The 18,447-nt window shown below is 43.3% G+C and overlaps 1 protein-coding gene across 13 annotated transcripts in view; it reads right to left on the reverse strand.

Annotated features, from left to right (window-relative positions):
• The window catches only part of PTK2 (protein tyrosine kinase 2), a 356,254-nt gene that overhangs the window by 58,096 nt on the left and 279,711 nt on the right, over positions 1-18,447 (reverse strand). For all 13 annotated transcript variants that reach the window (XM_061607042.1, XM_061607039.1, XM_061607035.1 and 10 more), the window contains 4 exons: positions 17,058-17,173; positions 15,179-15,279; positions 13,468-13,557; positions 6,085-6,289 (listed from right to left, as the gene is read on the reverse strand). In XM_061607042.1, coding sequence (XP_061463026.1) covers positions 6,085-6,289; positions 13,468-13,557; positions 15,179-15,279; positions 17,058-17,173 — 512 coding nt within the window. The remainder of the gene's footprint in view (positions 1-6,084; positions 6,290-13,467; positions 13,558-15,178; positions 15,280-17,057; positions 17,174-18,447) is intronic.

The following is an 18,447-nucleotide window of genomic DNA, read 5'->3' on the forward strand; positions in this document are numbered from 1 at the left end:
AGGCTACTGTTTGACACCATGGGAGTTTTCCTGTGGTGTCCCTCAGGATTGTATCTTGTCACCCATGCTATTTAGCAGCTAGATGAAGCTGCTGGGAGCTGTTATTAGGAGATTTGGAGTGAGACGTCACCAATATGTGGATGACACCCAGCTCTATCTCTCTGTTCCATCTCAATTGGAGGAGGCAGTTGAGGTGTTAAGACTGGAGCTTGGTGGTGATGCGGACCAATAACGAATCCTGAAAAGATAGAGGTGCTATGTGTCCTGAGTTCTCAAGTCCGGGAGGTGGGGAGATGGCCTGTCCTGGATGGCGCTGCACTCCCCTGGAAGGATCAGGTCTGTAACTTGGGGGTACTCCTACATTCAGTGTTGTCACTGGAGGCTCAGGTGGACTCAGTGGCTAGAAGTGCCTTTTTCCAGCTACGGGTCCTTTTGGACAGAGATGACTTGGTCTCATTACTCCACACTCAAATAACTTCCAGAAAGGATTATTGCAATGCGCTCTACATGGGGCTGTCCTTGAAGATGACCCGGAAACTTCAACTGGTCCAAAATGCAGCAGCCAGATTATTAACTGGGGCTCCATTTAGATCTCATACAACCAGTTTTAAAACAACTGCATTGTTTGCCATTGTGTTTCTAGGTCTAATTGAAGATGTTCACTCTACTGTCATACATGACCTAGGCCACAAATATCTGAAAGGTCACCTTCTTCCATACAGACCCTCTCAGGAGTTGAGATTGGAAGAGACGACCTTCTTCGAAGTTTGGCCACCCTCAGACCTTTTTTTGGGGGGGTTAGCCCTGGGGAGGGCATTCTCTGTAGTAGTCCCTAAGTTGTGGAATTCCCCCCCCCCCCATAGAGGTGCACCTGGCACCTTCCCTGTGCAGCTATTGTCATATGCTGAAGACTCATCACGTGATATATATATATATTTAGGACCCTCTCTGGTTGTGAATATGATTTGTTTTAAACTGTTTTTATTATTGTATTTTATATTGTTGTGACCTGCCCTGAGACCTTCTGGTGAAGGGCAGGTAATAAATTTAATAATGATGATGATGAAATCCAAAAGCTATGCTGAGGATAGATTCCTGGTCTAACTCCCAGTCAGTGTTGGTTTATATGGAGCCCCTATTTCGAAGCCTTTAAAATGGGGTGAGGGGAATCAAGGCAACCATGCCCTCAAATTCTGATCTGTCAAAATGAAGGCAATCCTCAGATGTTTGCCTCTGCGCTGACAAAGAAGAGTATAAAATGGAAATGACTGAGAAGCTATAATGTGCTTGAAGCAAAGGATTAAAAATAACACATAAAACTTCCTTTGTTTGGCTACTGAGAGGGACAGTCCATAGATGGGAAGAGCGCAATGTCTAGAGATATTTTTGACTGTCCCTTTATACAGCTGTTCTAATGCACTCTTTGCATTTTAAAGCTAGAATTCACAGGTCAGGGAAGTCAGATGGAGCCGTATTTTTCCCAAACTGAACATTATTTGTAGTACAGTAAGTAAAGAGGCATGTTTTGTCTTGCAGCTTGCCCTGCCAGATCCTAAAGCAGCTTGAAGGCATTCAACTAATTTTCTTAGAAAAGTTGACATTTGATTTGAAAATGCCATCAGAATGCATTTCAGCAAAATACCATGATCCTAACTTACCACAGAAACACTTCACAATGCACTCCCTGCCCCCAAAGGGCATTACATGTCCTTGCATTCCTAAGTAAGCCACTGGGTTGGCTGAAATCTTCTCTGTGTTCTTCAGACCAGGATGGTAAGGTGGAGTTGCAGTTTAATTAATTAATTTATTTATTTATTATTTTATTTCCTTGCATTTTTTATTTTCCCCCCTTACGTTTGTAATCCACTTTTCTCATGAAACCCAAGGAAACATACATGTAGTTCCCAAATGGTCACCCAACTAGGCACTGACCAGACTCACACTTGCTTTGCTTCATCAAGGTGGTGGTCTTGTGTGCCTTCAGACCATACCCAGGGTAGTATGGAGTGGGAGAATCCTGAATTCAAATTTCTATTCAGGTATGAACTGTTTGGGAAAATGATTCCCTATATGCTTCATTTCCCTTACTATCCCTTTCAGTGGGAACAATAGCGACCTTCCATGCCCAATTATGAATGAGCTAATTATAGTTCATTTGGGTGCACTTTTACCTGCAACAACACAATAAAACGCTGCTGCTCACAGTATAGTAAGGTAACTCAAGGAAGAGAGCTGCTCTCCCTCTTTTGCCAATAAAGGACAGTACAGACACAAGGACTTTAAAACCTCAAAACTCTTTTTCCGCTGCCTTCTTGAATTATGATTATGCATTATTTAAAAGCATTTATAAACTGCTTAATATTAAAAATCTCTGAAAAATGGAAATGGACTGCCTTCAAGTCGATCCCAACTTATGGCGACCCTATGAATAGGGTTTTCATGGTAAGTGGTATTCAGATGGGGGGTTACCCATTGCCTTCCTCTGAGGCTGAGAGGCAGTGACTGGCCCAAGGACACCCAGTGAGCTTCGTGGCTATGTGAGGATTCAAACCCTGGTCTCCCAGGTTGTAATCGAACACTCTAACCACTACTCTGGCCTAAAAGAGTTCATTTCCCCCTAAAACCCAATGACTCCTGGAACAATAAGCAGTACAACAATAGTGTTCAGTCAGTGCAAGGATTTCTGCTTGTGCAACAGAACTTTCTCAACTTTTCCTCCCCCCACCCCTCCAAATCTGTTCTAGGGTTCTCTGGTGCAGATTTTGGGAAGGCATGGGTGGAGTGGGGGTAGTCTTGCTGAGCAAGTGGAAATCCTTGTGCTGACAGGATGAGTTAGTATAAAACCACCCAATAAACATTTTTTTTTAAAAAAAGCTAACAAATCCCCCTCCCCCCAAATTGGAGCATAGGCTCACTGTCAACTGCGAAAGCAATCTTCTTCCCCAAGGTCCTCTGAACAAACCATTTTTTGGTGAAAAGTGGTAGGGCTAAGCTAACTACCCCCTTGCCCCTAAGGAGGGAATTCTATCCTTGTAGTGTCACAAACAAAAAGGCACTGTCCCACATGCCTGCGTGCTGCATCCCAGGTTGTGGGTGGATATGGTGAAAGATTTCAATAGATATGTACATGAACAGACGGATTGTTACGAAATATAGGAATGCCTATCTTCGGGGGGGGGGGGACCACACAAAACCTGAAGTCTTTCCTGTAGGTCCAAAGGTGTAAACACTTTCCTGTTTTAACTGAGCAGGGGATTTGCTTGCCTCTACCTCCCCTCTTTAGCATATTTTTCACAATACTTCCCCCCCTTCTCTGCACAAAGATTTCTTGGCCTTGCTTTCACTCCTCAAAGGCTAAGTCAGCCCTTTTATTTATAAGGGTTGGTCATTCTCTTCTGGTGATGCAACCTTGGGCAGTCATAGGAAAGTACATTTTCAATCTTATAATTCCATGCCTTTGAAAAACCAAGTTGTTTAGAAGGTTTTCGTTTTCGTTTTTGCTGTTGCCTAGTTCACACATCATGGTAAACCATAGTTAATGGTTTGCCATGAATACAGAGATCACTCCTGCTTTGCTTCTCACATTCCTGGCTAAGTGAACAGGGGATCATGGTTTATTTCACTCCAAGCAAACCATGATTGGTAAGCCAAGAAGAAACCTTGGCTTTGCATGGTGCATTGTTTGGATCCAGGGTGTGGTCAATGCATCATTGCGACAGGGAGTGGCTCCAGCCACCTTGAAAGAGGCAGTGATCCGACCACTCCTGAAAAAGCCCACCCTGGACCCATTGGTCTGTGACAACTACCGACCGGTTGCAAATACCCCCTTTTTAGGGAAGGTGATTGAGAGGGTTGTGGCGCAGCAACTGCAAGTACTCTTGGATGAAACAGATTATCTTGACCCATCCCAGTCTGGGTTCAGGCCTGGTAATGGGACTGAATTGGCCTTGGTCGCCCTGATGGATGACCTTTATCGGGAGAAAGACAGGGGGAGTGCAACCCTGTTGTTCTTACTTGATCTCTCAGCGGCTTTTGATACCATTGACCATGGTATCCTTCTGGGCCGACTTGGTGAGATGCGTATTGGAGGAACTGTTTCACAGTGGTTCCAATCCTATCTCCAGGGTCGTTCTCAGAGAATAGCATTGGGTGACTGTCTTTCGACCCCCTGGCAGTTGTGCTGTGGGGTGCCGCAGGGTACCATCTTGTCCCCCATGCTGTTTAACATCTGTATGAAGCCCTTGGGAGCAGTCATCAGGAGATTTGGGGCGAGGTGTTAGCAGTATGCTGATGATACCCAGCTCTATTTCTCCATAACATCTGAATCGGGAGAGGCCATGCAAGCCCCAGACCGCTGCCTGGACTCGGTGGTGGGCTGGATGAGGGCCAATAAACTGAGTCTGAATCCTAGCAAACTGGAGGCACTGTGGGTTGGTGGTTCCCGTGTTCAGATAATTGGTCAGTTCCCTGCTTTGGATGGGGTCGTACTCCCTCTGAAACAGCAGGTCTGTAGCTTGGGGGTGCTCCTGGATCCATCTTTGTCGCTAGAGGCCCAGGTGACCTCAGTGGCTAGGAGTGCCTTTTACCAGCTTCAGCTGGTGAGACAGCTGCGGCCATTTCTGGACCGGGATAGCCTGAACACTGTTGTCCACGCACTGGTAACCTCTAGGCTGGATTACTGTAATGCGCTCTATGTGGGGCTGCCCTTGAGGTTGGTCCGGAAGCTGCAGCTGGTGCAAAATGCGGTGGCGAGACTGTTCACTGGAGCAGGGTATCACCAACATATCACCCCGCCGCTGAAAGAATTGCACTGGCTGCCCAGTGTTCTGGCTGCCCAGGTTCTAGTTTTGGCGTACAAAGCCCTATACAGCTCAGGACCAGGATACCTGAAAGACCGTCTTCTCCCTTATATACCCAGTCGATCGCTGCGCTCTGCAGGTGAGGGCCTCCTGCAGATACCATCTTATCAGGTGGTTCGTTCTGCACAATATAGGAAACGGACCTTTCGTGTGGTGGCACCTGCTCTGTGGAATTCCCTTATATATTAGACAGGTGCCATCTCTGCTATCTTTTCTGTGCCTTTTGAAGACTTTCCTCTTTCAACAAGCCTTTTAACTTGAGACCTATCCCAGTCTGCATCTGTGTCAGAATTGTTTAATAAGTTTTTAATAATGTTTTTAACCCTTTTTAAGGTTGTTTTTTTTAAAAAAAATGTTTTTAATGCTGTTTTGTTTTAATGTATTTTAAGATCGGTTTTTATGATGTTTTAAAGTTTTTTAGTGCTTTGCTTGCTGCCCTGGGCTCCTGCTGGGAGGAAGGGCGGAATACAAATTAAATAAATAAATAAATAATAAATATTACTGTTAGCAGTAGCTGCCTTGGAAGTACAACAGAAAAGCCAGGAAAATGTCATTTTGATCAATGAAAAAGGGAGAATTTGGGGCAACATCTGCTCAATGCCTCTAAATGGGGCTGGGTGTAGATTCAACCCTTCAAAAATGTATGTTCCTAGAGTCAAGCTTCAGGAAAGTCTGTTCTACCTGCATGGCTAAGTTCAACTACAGGAAACACCCTCCAAAGAAAGAGAAAAACAAGGGAAAAAGTTATCAGTCACTGATTCTATGTAGACAAGGAAGATGATCAGGAAAGTAATGAGGGCAAATTGTGCTGGAGAAAAGAAAATAGACAACTGAAGTTGAATGCAGGCCAGAAGCAACACTTGGTAGGAATTCAATGAGACTGACTCCCACAACATCTACTGACAGAAGGTTATGATGAAACAGAATAGTCACACCTACTATGATTAGATTCAGGTCTCAGTTATTCCAAGAGATTTTTAATTGCTTTAATTGTAAATAGTGATATTCCAAGCATAACAAAATCAGCATAACAAAAAACTTGAGAGAGAGAGAGAGAGAGAGAGAGAGAGAGAGAGAGAGAGAGAGAGAGAGAGAGAGAGAGAGAGAAAGTCACCCATTCAGTGCTCTCTTCCCTTCCCTCAAAAACACAATCCTTTTAAAGTCAATGTCTTAACATAAAAAGATTAACACGTAACGACAGAGCTAACAGACAAGAAATTCTTACTTGAGTTGAGCTTTAAGTTCTGTAAATCTCGGCCGCCTGCTGGGGTCATACGCCCAACATTTGGTCATAAGGCTGTACAGAGTGGGAGGGCAGTTTGGAGGCATCGGCAATCGCTCACCATTCTCAATGCGGCCAATCACATCATTGTTCTTCACTCCTTGAAAGGGCTTTATGCCGTGCATTAAAATTTCCCACATACACACACCTAGGAAGTTTAAAAAAGAAAGTGAGCAGTTAACAGGAAATGGAGTATATGGAAAAGATATCAGACATGTTAAAGACTGAGATAATAGAGCTTTGAAAGGACTTTTAAAAAACACACTCAGGTATATGGGTAATGGGGGTGACCGAGCTATTTAACAATAGGTAGCAATAACGAGTTAGAAATTGCACAACCTCTCAACAAACAGTTGAGTTTTTGTTCAGAAATGTGCCTTGGCAGACTACCTATCTGTTGTTCTGAACCATGAATATTCACCATGGAATTTATGCTCCAACCACATAGAGGAAAGCTAAAGTTAACCGTAAAATGGGAAATTCTGCTTATGTGTGCAGTCCTGTATTCTCAGAGAAGACAGTCACATCCAGAACAATCTCTCTTCTTGGAATCAGGTCAGGTCAAGGTACCTACTTTCTCAGTCTAAGCCCAAAAAGCTTAGTCTCAACCACAGTGAATGCAGATCATTTCTGAAAAGCTCTTGATGTGGTGTCTGAAGGAGTTTTTGGATTAGGCAAGGGTGAATAAGCTGAGGCTTCATCCAGACAAGGCGGAGCTACTGTAGGTGGAACAAAGTACACAGTTTGGAAGCTTTTCTGGACTCGACACTATCTGTGTAAATTCAGGTGGTGGGAGTGGCCACCAGTGAATTTTAGCAGCTTAGGCTGGTATACCAACTAGTGCATTTCTGGGGCTAATTTAAAGTGCTGGTTTCAACCTTTAAAAGTCTAAAATGTTTGGGACTAGGTAACCTGAAGGGGCTCCTTCATCTGTATCTGCCTGGCCATACTTTGCAATCAACCTTGGAGGTCTGCTTGTGTCTGCACCTGTGAGAACGATCAGGCTGGCCAGATGAATGAGGAGGACATTTTTGTCTGTGGCCCCACACCTTGTGGAATTCTATTCTGGTTGATATACAGAATACCTCATCATTGCAGGAGTTAAAAAAAACTCTAAAGACATTTGTTTACAAGTGCCTTCTCTTGATTTTCTTGTGCTGCTGTACATGTGGTGCTACAATAGCTTATGATTATTTAATTTTACTGTTCTTATTGGGCTAAATATTGTTTGCGATTAATATTATTTTGGTTCTTACTTTTTAGCAATTATATTTTTATGATGTTTTATTATTTAAACTTGTATTGTATTGATCAGCTACAGAGACTCTATGTCATGTGTCATCCAGGAACAATTTTAAACAAACAAACAAACAAAAGCTCTGGGGGGGGGGGGGTTGAAGAGGATATGATGGAAGGATATTCCTGAAAGTTGAAACTTCCTAACCTCCCAGATCTCAGAACTCAACTGCAAGGTTCACAAAGTCCAGCAAGGCAACTGCTCCCTGCTACAGACTCCTTAGAGGATGGAAATTTACATGTAGGTAAATTTGCCTTTCTCCCAAGATAACTAAGTGAAGCAGCCATGTATCAATGAAGTGTCATCCCTAGGACAGACCCATATCCAGCGGCACACAGACAATATGAGCACCACTATGTTACAGCCGCCCTCTAAATGTTACTTTGGCCAAGCTGACTATTTCTGTTTGTCTTTTTAACAAAGTTCTCTCGGCAACGTACATAAAAAACGTAAACATAAAATTTAAATAAAAAGCATTAAACTCAAAACTAAATGAATATAACAAAAACAGCACACAAGAGCCCCAAGATGAAAGTCATAGGATTGATCCACACACGGCCCCCAACTCTGAGACAGAGGGCTGGGGAACCTTCAGAGCAGGGTTGTTTTTTTTGGGGGGGGGGGAGCTGAGAGGGAGGGGAGGCCCCATTCTCCATGTGGAATGATTTAGTTGGATATAACCCACTTAAAGGCCCAGACTATATAAGCTGTTTAGAAGGTATCATACATGTATTTTCCAAGGGGACAATTGTCCTCAACCTCCCAGAAGTACAAATCCAATCCATTTCTTAACAAGTGAAGCATTCAGTCTAACTGGCTATGGGTCTTCAGGACGAACCAGTCTCCTGAGATCTCATTCAACTTTGAGGATTGCTAGAAAAGCAGCCTTTTGCATGTCCAAGCTATAACTTTGCAGGTCTCATGTTTGGATTACAAAAGACCTTGTGCTTCTAGTAGCCTACACAGACCTTTGCAGACATATTGTTCAAACAGATGGGTACCATTAGCTTCTTGCTGTGGACAGGGAACACTAAATGCAATATTGTTCATGATTTCTTGGCTTTGAAGGTAGATCAGATCCTCTGAAGAACTCAGTCCCAGAACAGTTCCTTAGTGAAAAGATTGCCATCCAGCACAGCAACAAGTCTCTATGGCTCTCTTATGAGTAACTCTGTGTTGAATCTGGTTGGGAACAGACACCAATACAGCCAGATACACCAGCAACCACTGCAGAGAATGACTTCGGAGGACCCCCTCTGCTCAGAGAAGAACTCTCCTCGCCAAAGACTCAAGACCAGAGGCTGCAATTGGTGGGAGATGACTTGCCCGGCTCACTAGCCTCACACACTGACTTTGCCGCAATCTCCCTTCTTGATACTTCTGAAGCTAATTCATTGGACTTTCACTTTGACCTTCCCTAAAAGGACTTGCATGCCTTACTATATGCTGCTTTCTAATATTGTTTTTCAAAACTTCTTCTGCATGCACCCAACTTATATGGGAGTGATACATGCTGCTTCATTGCCTGTACATTGCTCAGTAATCAAACATTCTCTAATAAAAAGGCTAATCTCCAAACATCCTCCATGATCTTACTCTACAGGAATGTTTGCTCTGTGTTCCCCAGCTGGCAGGAGGAGGAAAGACTCTGTAGTGGCTGTGGTACTCCAGACTAGTCACATCTTGCCTAGCACTGTAAGATCCACCTTTGCTCAAAAGATAGCCCTGGTCAGTGTCCTGGTCTTGCACGCTTTCATCAACAACATAATTTGATTGTGGGTCCAGTATCTCTTGTCTCTGCATAGCAGCCAGAGATCTCTTAGCCAGACTAATGCATTTTCTCTAAGACAGACAAAACAGGTCTGAATACCCCTTTCCTCTTCATTCTTGGATGAGACCAAATGAGCACATATTATCTGAAGAGGGAAAACCTCACTTCTTGGAGACAAAAGTGTACAAAAACCTTCATGAACACCCTCAGAGTTAAAGAAAGGCTCACTGGAAACTCTCTGTATTGGAAATGTGTCTGCTAGTAACCAAAGCACAAATATTTCCTGGGGCTCAGGCTGTACCTGGAAGGTTCAAGAAACAGAGATATTGTTTTGAAAAATGTACAGATGCCATAAAGATCTTGAATCCCAGTGGTGCCACTCTGACTTGGGACAGAAATCTGAATAATGCAATTACTGATTCACCTCAGGAATAAATGTTTGATTATCTGTTCTCTGGGGCCTGATTTACAAGACCATTGGGTACTTATGGGATATCTTGCCTTACAGTCCAACAGATGTTGGATTGATGAAATAAAATTTATTTCTGGAGCTGGAACAAAACCATGCATCAGGTAACACAGCAACTTCAAGACATACTCAGTGGAGACTATTTCCTGTATCCACCAATCTAATGATGCCTGATACTACTTTGGTGCAAAGCGTTGACAACTTTCACATGCTGAAGTAAAGTATCATAGGGCTACAGCCACAGCTTCTAAGCTTTTCAAAGAAATAACAAAATCACAGAGTATGAGGGAGCCAAGATAGGCCATCATGTCCAATCCTCTGCTTAAAGCAGGACATTAGAGCTACAAAATCCCCAACAGATGGCTCCACCCAGCCTCTTCTTGAAGACCTCCAGCAAAAGCGTCCCCTCGGGGTGGGATGGTTCCATTTTTCTTTTTCATTTAAGCAGGTATTTATAAACAATTACTCTGAACTGTTATAGTATTTTATCCTGGTTTTATTTTGTGTTTCTGTTGCATTATTTTACTGATATACTGGCTTTCTTTATCAGAAGAAAGTTGAGACATTTTAAAAAGATCTATCATAATTATGGAAGTAACTAAATAATATATTTCAGATGATTAACTGATTTAATTTCATTACTACTGCCAAAGCCTCAATATGGATGTCTTTTTCACAGAAGTGTGAGATGGTAACTTTCTTTCTTTTTCAATAAACTCACTCATTACTAAAAGGCCATGTTCAATACTTTTCTTATTAATTTCACAATACCACAAACCAAAGGTAGCCTCAACCCCCCCCCCAAAAAAGGTGCCTTAAATTTTCAGCACCACTGACTCACATTTAATTATTTAAAAGCATTTACATATCACTTAATATTTCAAAAAAGAATTTAAAAATGCTGTATTGGTCCCTAAGCACTCAATCAAATAAGGCTTTATTTGACCAATCAACTGACTAAATTTTGCTATCCTAGTCATAATGATGTAGAATTAATAGTCCCTATTTTCCCAAAGGCTTGTTCTTACTTGTGGACAGTTCCTGACAGCATTTCAGTCTGAGGTTAAGTTTCAACAAAGGGGAAAAAAAGGTGAACCAAAAGACAAAAGCAGTTTCAATCGAAACTATGCTAACATGGGTAATCTGACAAAAATTGCCTGGGGAGCTGTTAACAGCTGGGACTTTCTACCCACAATGCCTTTGCTATGCTCAATTAAAGAACATTATTGAAAAAGAATGTTCCAAATGCAATATAAAAGTAATAATGAACTGAAAAGCACAAATAATATTGGTTTGTTTTGGTTGCATCCATCTTTTGCTAAGCATAGTGAGTTTGAAATGATCCCACTTCTGCTCAGCTTGATTATTATAACCGATGAATCCCTTAAAATGAGAAAACTCTCCTGCTTCTTATCATGTATAGAAACAGAAGAATTTAAATTAACTTCAAGTATCCAGCTGTACCACACATGTGCATCAACATGAATATGTGTGTGTGTGTGTGTACGTATATACACACACACACACACAAACATGTATATACTAGAGGCTCTGCCCCTGCACACTTCGTGTGCCAACCCCACCACCTAATCCCAGGTACCCCACACCCACTCACCAACCCCCCCAGGTGTTGCTGTGTTCTCCATTCCCTACCACAGTTCTCTCTATTCATCTCGTACCTCTTCCCCCCTCACCCCATGCCCATCATTTTCCTCCTTACCCCCACACTCTCTCACCATCCACTCCAGCCCCTACTCCCTTTTGCCTTCATCCCAGCTGTCCTGCCCCATACTCCCATTTTTCTTATTCACTCACTAGCCTAATCCATCCCTTTCCTCTCACAACCTGCTGTCCTGTGCCCCATTTTGTTTCTCCCCCTCTTGCTCACAACACCTACTGCCCCCTACGCCCCTTTCCCCTCACACCCCTCCTATCCCATACCATTTCCTTTCTCTCACCAACCCCTCCTACAACCCCCTAACCCTCCTGCTCCTAGTTCCTGCCTCACAACTCTCTCTTGTCTCACCTTCATGCCCTTCCTCCCCTTCCCTCTGACCCCCTCTCACAGAACCCTCTAGGCCCCTACTTCCCTCCATGCCCTTCCCTGATGGGGGCTGCCACTTGGCCATGCTCACTGGGCTGCAGGAGTTGCCGGCAGGCCTCTGAGATGGGAAAGAAGGTACCGCTGTTGCCATGGCTCAGCACAACCCAAGCGAGTGACATGAGGTGAAAGGGTGGGAGCTCACCTGCGACAGGCAGTGCAAGCAACAGTGGTGCTTCCTTCTCCTCAGGCATGCACCCTTCCCTTCCTGTCTCAGAGGCCTGCCACCCACTAGCAACTCCTGCAGCCCAGCAAGAGTGGCCAGGAGCGGGAGCAGCCTCTGCTAGGCACTTCGTCTAACCTTCTGTGACTGTTAGTTCATACATGCTGGAAACTGGGGCCCGATGTGTGAGTTGCCCGGGCAGCCTGAAGAGCCAAGCCAGGTCTCCTAGGCTGCCACCACCACCCCCGCCCCACCTAGGTCACTTACTGGCCTGCCTGCTAGGCTTCCACCACCATCACCACTGCTGCTGCAGCCCTGCCTGAACCACTGTGCCACCTCTGATGAACACATGACTGTGATACACACAGAGTGGCAACCACCAATTGTGCATCACAATCTGGCATGATCAAAATAACTCAGGATGGTGTTTTATAGAAGAGGGTGTGGGGTTCAGTATTACAATTTTCATGTGTTATGCTACTCATAAAATGTCACTGCAGTTTACAAAATAAAGTAAAAACATTTCATTAAACATAAATCCGATCAATACAACTTCAACAAACATCAGTAGAACTTGCACAAGAAAGAGAACAAACAAGTGGCATCAAACACCAAAGGCTCTCTGAAAAAGCAGTCTCCACTCATCTCCAAAAAGACAGCAGGGAGAAGACTGAACAAACTCTTTGAGAGCAACTGGGGTCAGCGCAGCTACTTCAAGATAGGCAGAACACCACATACTGCTCTAGCTAAAGCTTCTGAACCATTTAAAAAAGAAACCTCACATAGTGACCATTACTAAAGTCTAACATGGAAGTCATCAAAGCATGTATAACCAATCTGCAGCTGCACTGGAATTGTTTTAAAGATGCTTTTAAGATGTTCTTATTGTTTTATTACTTGTTGTTTGCCCTAGGTTCCTTTTGAGATGAAGGACTGGATATACATTTAAATTGTCGTCATCTTCCAGTAGCGGACATAGCCAGCATATCAGCCAAAGCAGGTAAAATATTATCCGGCCTACATTCACCACCTGGGAATCCTCAAGCAATAGATGGTCCAACAGTACCTCCAGACTACAATTCTGACCCTAGACCAGAAAAGGCATGCTCCCAGCCAACCAATCCACTGAATCTCAGTTACTGGGATCACCATGAAGGAGTCTTAGCCTGAATGAGAATGATATCCCTGCTCTCATATTAGAGAATGCACACCCTATGAGGAAAGTAAATTGCTGTACCTGTGGACATGCTACAGTAAAAGCAAAACCTGCCTTCCACCCTGACATTAGGTTGCCCAGCCTCACTGACAAGGAACCTGCAGGAGGGCGCCATGTATGTAGGTCTGTGTGGAAAGTCCACAGAGGCACATTACATCCCACAAATCATTAACATTACAAACCCTCCTTCCACAAATTCAGAGATGGGGAACTTGCTAGCATAAAATATATGGTAAATATAAGACTAGAAGTGGTTCATGTCAAAGAATGACAAATGGAGCTCTTGCTGAACAAGCGTTCATCACTTACCAAACATCCAGACATCACTGGCTGAGGTAAAACGTCGGAAGTTGATGGACTCTGGTGCCATCCACTTGATGGGCAATTTTCCTTTGGAAGCTACAGGGCACAGATTAAGATTACTGAAGACCTCTAAATTGCCAGTGCAAAAGTATACTCAGCTGATTATCTTTGATAGTACACAGGTGGTCCTTTTTTTTGGCCACTTGCAAAAATTATTTTGCACCATGCTTCTTAGAAAGTGTAATGTAATAGAAACATATGTGCGGACCAAAACAAGAAAGGCAAAGACCAAGGAAGCTGCCTCACAGTTGTACTTTCACACAAAAAAGTGTAAGTAACAGCAGAGGCTAAAAATCTGATGCTACTGTCAAGCTGTGTTGAGCCACTTCCATGACTGATGTATGCCCCTTTGGTTGCTATTTTATTGTACTCCTCTACATTGCCTTGCTGCAACTGGTTTGTAGCAGATTTTCTGCCAGCTGATCTCTTTGATATGCACATGCATTACTACTTTCCAAGGTTACAGACCTCATTTTTCACTAAGCTGGATCCAGGATCTAGACTGTTGTTGCACATACACCAAAGAGGTCAAGATGGCAGAATCCATGAAGCTCAGCTTCCTAACTGCATTAAGAGAAATAAGGTGTGTAATTTTAAGGCATGTGGAAGTTTTCAGACTGGAAGAAACTAGTGGTGAATCTCACTGGACAGATAAAATGCTTTTTCTGGGTTTTGCTAAATGCATTCATACCACATCATTTTATTTTTTAAAACTTCATTGGGTGTGCTTCCACTGCTACCCATAAAACAGTGGTTCTGCATTATGCACTACCAAGATCATCTTAAAATCAACTGAATTAGAAAATATATGATGGAATGCACTTTTTGGAAAACTTGATCTGTACTCTGCAGTCAAATTAGAACTCAAGAAGATCCCCTGCTGGGGGGATCCCTGCTGGATCCTGTCCTAACACTAGATGCTTCTTGGTAGTTTATTAATAAATAATAATGATCATCATTACTTCATTTATTTCTATCCCACTCTTCCACTTTTGTCCCAAGCATGGCTTACAATACATGCATAAAAGAAAACCAATACAACCGTTACAAAATATAATACGCAAAATCAGAATAATCAAGAATATAAAACATCAAAGCAGTTTAAAAGAACCTTCACATTAAAAGCTAGCTCAGACAGTGTCTTAAATCTTTTGCAAAATCTGGCAAATTTTTGGCAAAAGACACTCAGAGGGGATCTGACAGATCCTCGCAGAGAAGGCCTTTCAGAGCTATGGTACTGCCACAGAGCAAGCTCTGTCTCTCATGTGCCCATGAGACATCTTCAGATGGCACAGAGAACAATGCCCCTCTCCAATATGTGAAGTACACTTCTGAGGTATACTGTCTCTGAATATGGAGGGTCCATTTACCATTATGGCTAATTACTTGTGGAGATGGATGTTTGTTGATAGACACCAGCAAAGCTGGGGGGGGGGGGGGAGAGAACAGCAGAGCGATTCACTGTTGGGAACATAATATAATTTTATATATATAATTTATACTTTTCATAATTTTCACTGTTATTTTTCTCAGTGTTTCTTCATATATTAGTATTGTTGCACTATTTTTAACTTCACATGAAGACCAACTCAGATGACACTTTTTGGCCTGCAGAGACACTCCTGGTCCTGCCTTGCTGAACACCCCATTTTCTTACCTTTATAATACGTACTATCTTCCATGTACCGGGACAAACCGAAGTCACCTAATTTCACACAGTCCGTGGAGGACACCAGCACATTTCTAGCAGCTATATCCCTGTCCAGAAAACACAAGTTATTCCCCTTTTATAAAGGTTTAAGGCATCATAAGTCTGATTAGAAATATTGTGTGCATTTCATTACACTGTTTTCCTTCCCCTTGCTCACTCCAGCTATCACCTTCTGGCAGAAATGACAAATTCCCACTGTTGAGGAGGCACCATTCACCTGGGAAGGAGAGAGGCAACAGTGAGGGCAACACAATGCAAATGCACCAGAGGAGTAAATCTGGTACTCTGGCCAGTGCATTTGCACCATGCTAACCTCACCCCTCTACCTCCCGGTAAGGAGCAGCAATGCAACCAACCAGAGGCCAGGTGTGCAATGCCAACCCAACACACTGTCTGCTACCATCTATTACATGCCACACAATACAGTATATAAAAGTCAGTTTAGGATCTACAGATAAAACAACACGAGGACATTATGTTCAGTCAAACCAATTAACTATCCTGACTAAATGAAGATGTCAGCCACTCAGCTGGGACATTCTGCATGTAAAGTGTGTGCAGTACCTTCCAGCTAGGACATCTCTCAGGTTATCTTGCCTCATCTGCATGAGGTTGAATTAGAAAATCTTCACTGCAGTTCCAGCCTTCTTATGACTCTTGGCTCTAACCAAACACATGATTTATTCAACATGAAGAGCATTACTGTCTATTCTCTAAGCTAACCTTGCAAAGTACAAAGATTTTACCAACCCATTCACCAACATATACCTCCAAGTGACACCAAATGTTTGGAGAATCAGAAAAACAGGAAGTACAAGAACCTCCACATTTCTGTTGCTCTTGCCTCTCTCACGAAATGAATTAGAACTTTCCCATCTCTCCTCATGGTGAACACACAAGAAGCTTGCACATCAAACCATAAATGCAAAATACGTATTTTTAACAACACAGAGAAGGGGGGGAACTTGCACTTCCTGATCCCCCAAGTTACAATTCGAGGAGCCTTGGTTTCAATCTCACCTTCAGTGTAAACTCACAACATGCCCTTAGACAAGCAGCTAGCTTCAGATCTGATAATACAATCACAGACCTAATTTATAGGGATTCTGTGAGGATTACAAGATAATGTACATAAGGTGCTTTAAGCACTCTAAAGGAGCCTCTGGCAACCTAATGGGCTCATGGGAGTTCTAGTCCAAAACATCTGGAGGGCACCAAGTTGGTAAAGGCTGTTCCAGAATGATATATAAACACTACGTATTATGGGTGTTTCTGTCACCCATATTTAATTCAACATTTTCTTCATTCTTATGATTGCTTAGAAACACGAGGGGCTGTTTCTTTCTACTGCCTTTCAATGTAGCTAGCATGGAAGTATAAAATAGCCCATGCATACTTCTTCCCACTCTTAAGAAAACTGCTGCTGAGTCCTCACATTTTGAAAATGGTTTCCAAGTGGCATTTGCAAATCAACAGAAGATGGCTTAGCGTCTTGGTGCAAATATTTAAAAAATACAAATTAAGAGGCAGTCCAGCAGGTGTCACTCTTCACCAAGTCTCTTGAGTGTAGCTGGATTCCCAATAAAACAAATAAAGGGAACAAAGATGCAAACAAATGGATTTGGAAATATCAAAGTATTATTCTCAAGCTGGAACGTTTTTAGTCCTACAGTAGATAAATAGGCAATGTGAAGGTGCAGCTCTAGATTAGCCTTAACCTCTAGCCTTAACCAGTATATTGAATAGTCAGGCTGCTAAACTAGGAAAGCATGTGTACATATTTTGAGTTCTAAAACTAAAATTTTGCAGGTTGAAATCGTCTTACCTATGTACAAATCGTTTGCTCTCTAAGTAGGCAAGTGCTGTGCTAAGTTGATAAGCGTACAGTATCAAAGATGCCAGATCCAAGTTGTATTTTCTTACTTGCAAAAATGATCTCAGCTTTATGGATAAAGAAGGGGGAAAAGTCAGTTCAGATAAAAACACAGCTGAATGAACAGTGGAACGGCAACAAAATGTTGCCATCTGGAGCACTTTTACTCAGTGTTCCAGGCAGCCAGGCATCCTTCCAGGATATTCAATCCCTCTCCCCATTTTTTGTCTCCCCATCTCCAAAACAAATACTCAGCAGTTTGTGGCTACTAAGTATGTTTAGTGCTCATTGGTTTTCCTTTTCAGTGCTTAGTTTCCCTTCCCCCTGGTTTTGTTTTTTTTTTGCCCCTAACTTCTCTCAAAAACTGGGCTCTCCCCATTCATAGCAAGACTTCCCCTCGTTGACCTCTTTTGGTTATCCTGTCCCTGAGGCATTTGGATACCCTTGTTAAAATCACAGAACAGGCCTGACTCCATCTTCCCACTCTGTCCGCTGAGATACTCCCCTAGGATACTCCTGGGAACCTTCTGGGAGGAGGGGTGGGATATAAATTTAATAAATAAATAAAATAATCTTCTCCTAGCTGCTCTTGTGTGGTTATTGAGCTCTTCCTGAGCTTCCTTCCTTCCTTCCTTAACCAATAGTCTGCTGCTGTGATCCCTACCTCACTTTTCTGGGTCAGGCATGTAGTCCTGTCAGGACACTATGGAATGCCACCCGTTACATCTTTTTTTTTTGCAGGTGGCCCCCTCCTGGCCCCCTCTTATCCCCCCACCACCACAATGGAGAAGGAGAAGAGAGGACGGCCCCCTGGGCTGAATAGAGCAAAGAATTCAGCAACAGCCTCCCCAAGCAGGGCCAGACCATGGAAGAGGAAGAGGATGCACTACACTGCGGGGCAAGATACAGGCTGCAGGTGAAAAATCTGCTTAATTGTGATTGGGGGTGGGGGGCAGAGAAGCTCCTCTCTTCCCTCCTTCCCCAGGGTGGCCGGGGTGGCGGATCAGCAGTGAATTTGCAGCAGCTGCAGATCCCATCACTAGAATCCTCTTGCTCGCTGTTTGGCTCCCGCTGTCTGCTGTTGTGGGGAGTAGAGAGTCACGAGGAGTTGAGAGACATACGTTTACAGAGAGACGAGGAGGGTGAAGAGTCAAGACCAGGTATTTTCTTCCTTTAATTCTTTAGGCAAAGGCTCCCAAACTGTGGTCCCTGCTTCCTTCATCCCATGGCTTGGGCTTACTTAAAAAAAAATGCTGGAGACGGGGGCTAGCTGGGTGGGTGAGGAGGAATATCACTGCAAGCCCAGGCTGCCAGCCACCAGCAAGCTTCTGGTGAGACTGGG

The sequence above is a fragment of the Rhineura floridana genome, chromosome 1 (genome assembly GCF_030035675.1).
Source record: "Rhineura floridana isolate rRhiFlo1 chromosome 1, rRhiFlo1.hap2, whole genome shotgun sequence".
Taxonomy (NCBI): Eukaryota; Metazoa; Chordata; class Lepidosauria; order Squamata; family Rhineuridae; genus Rhineura; species Rhineura floridana.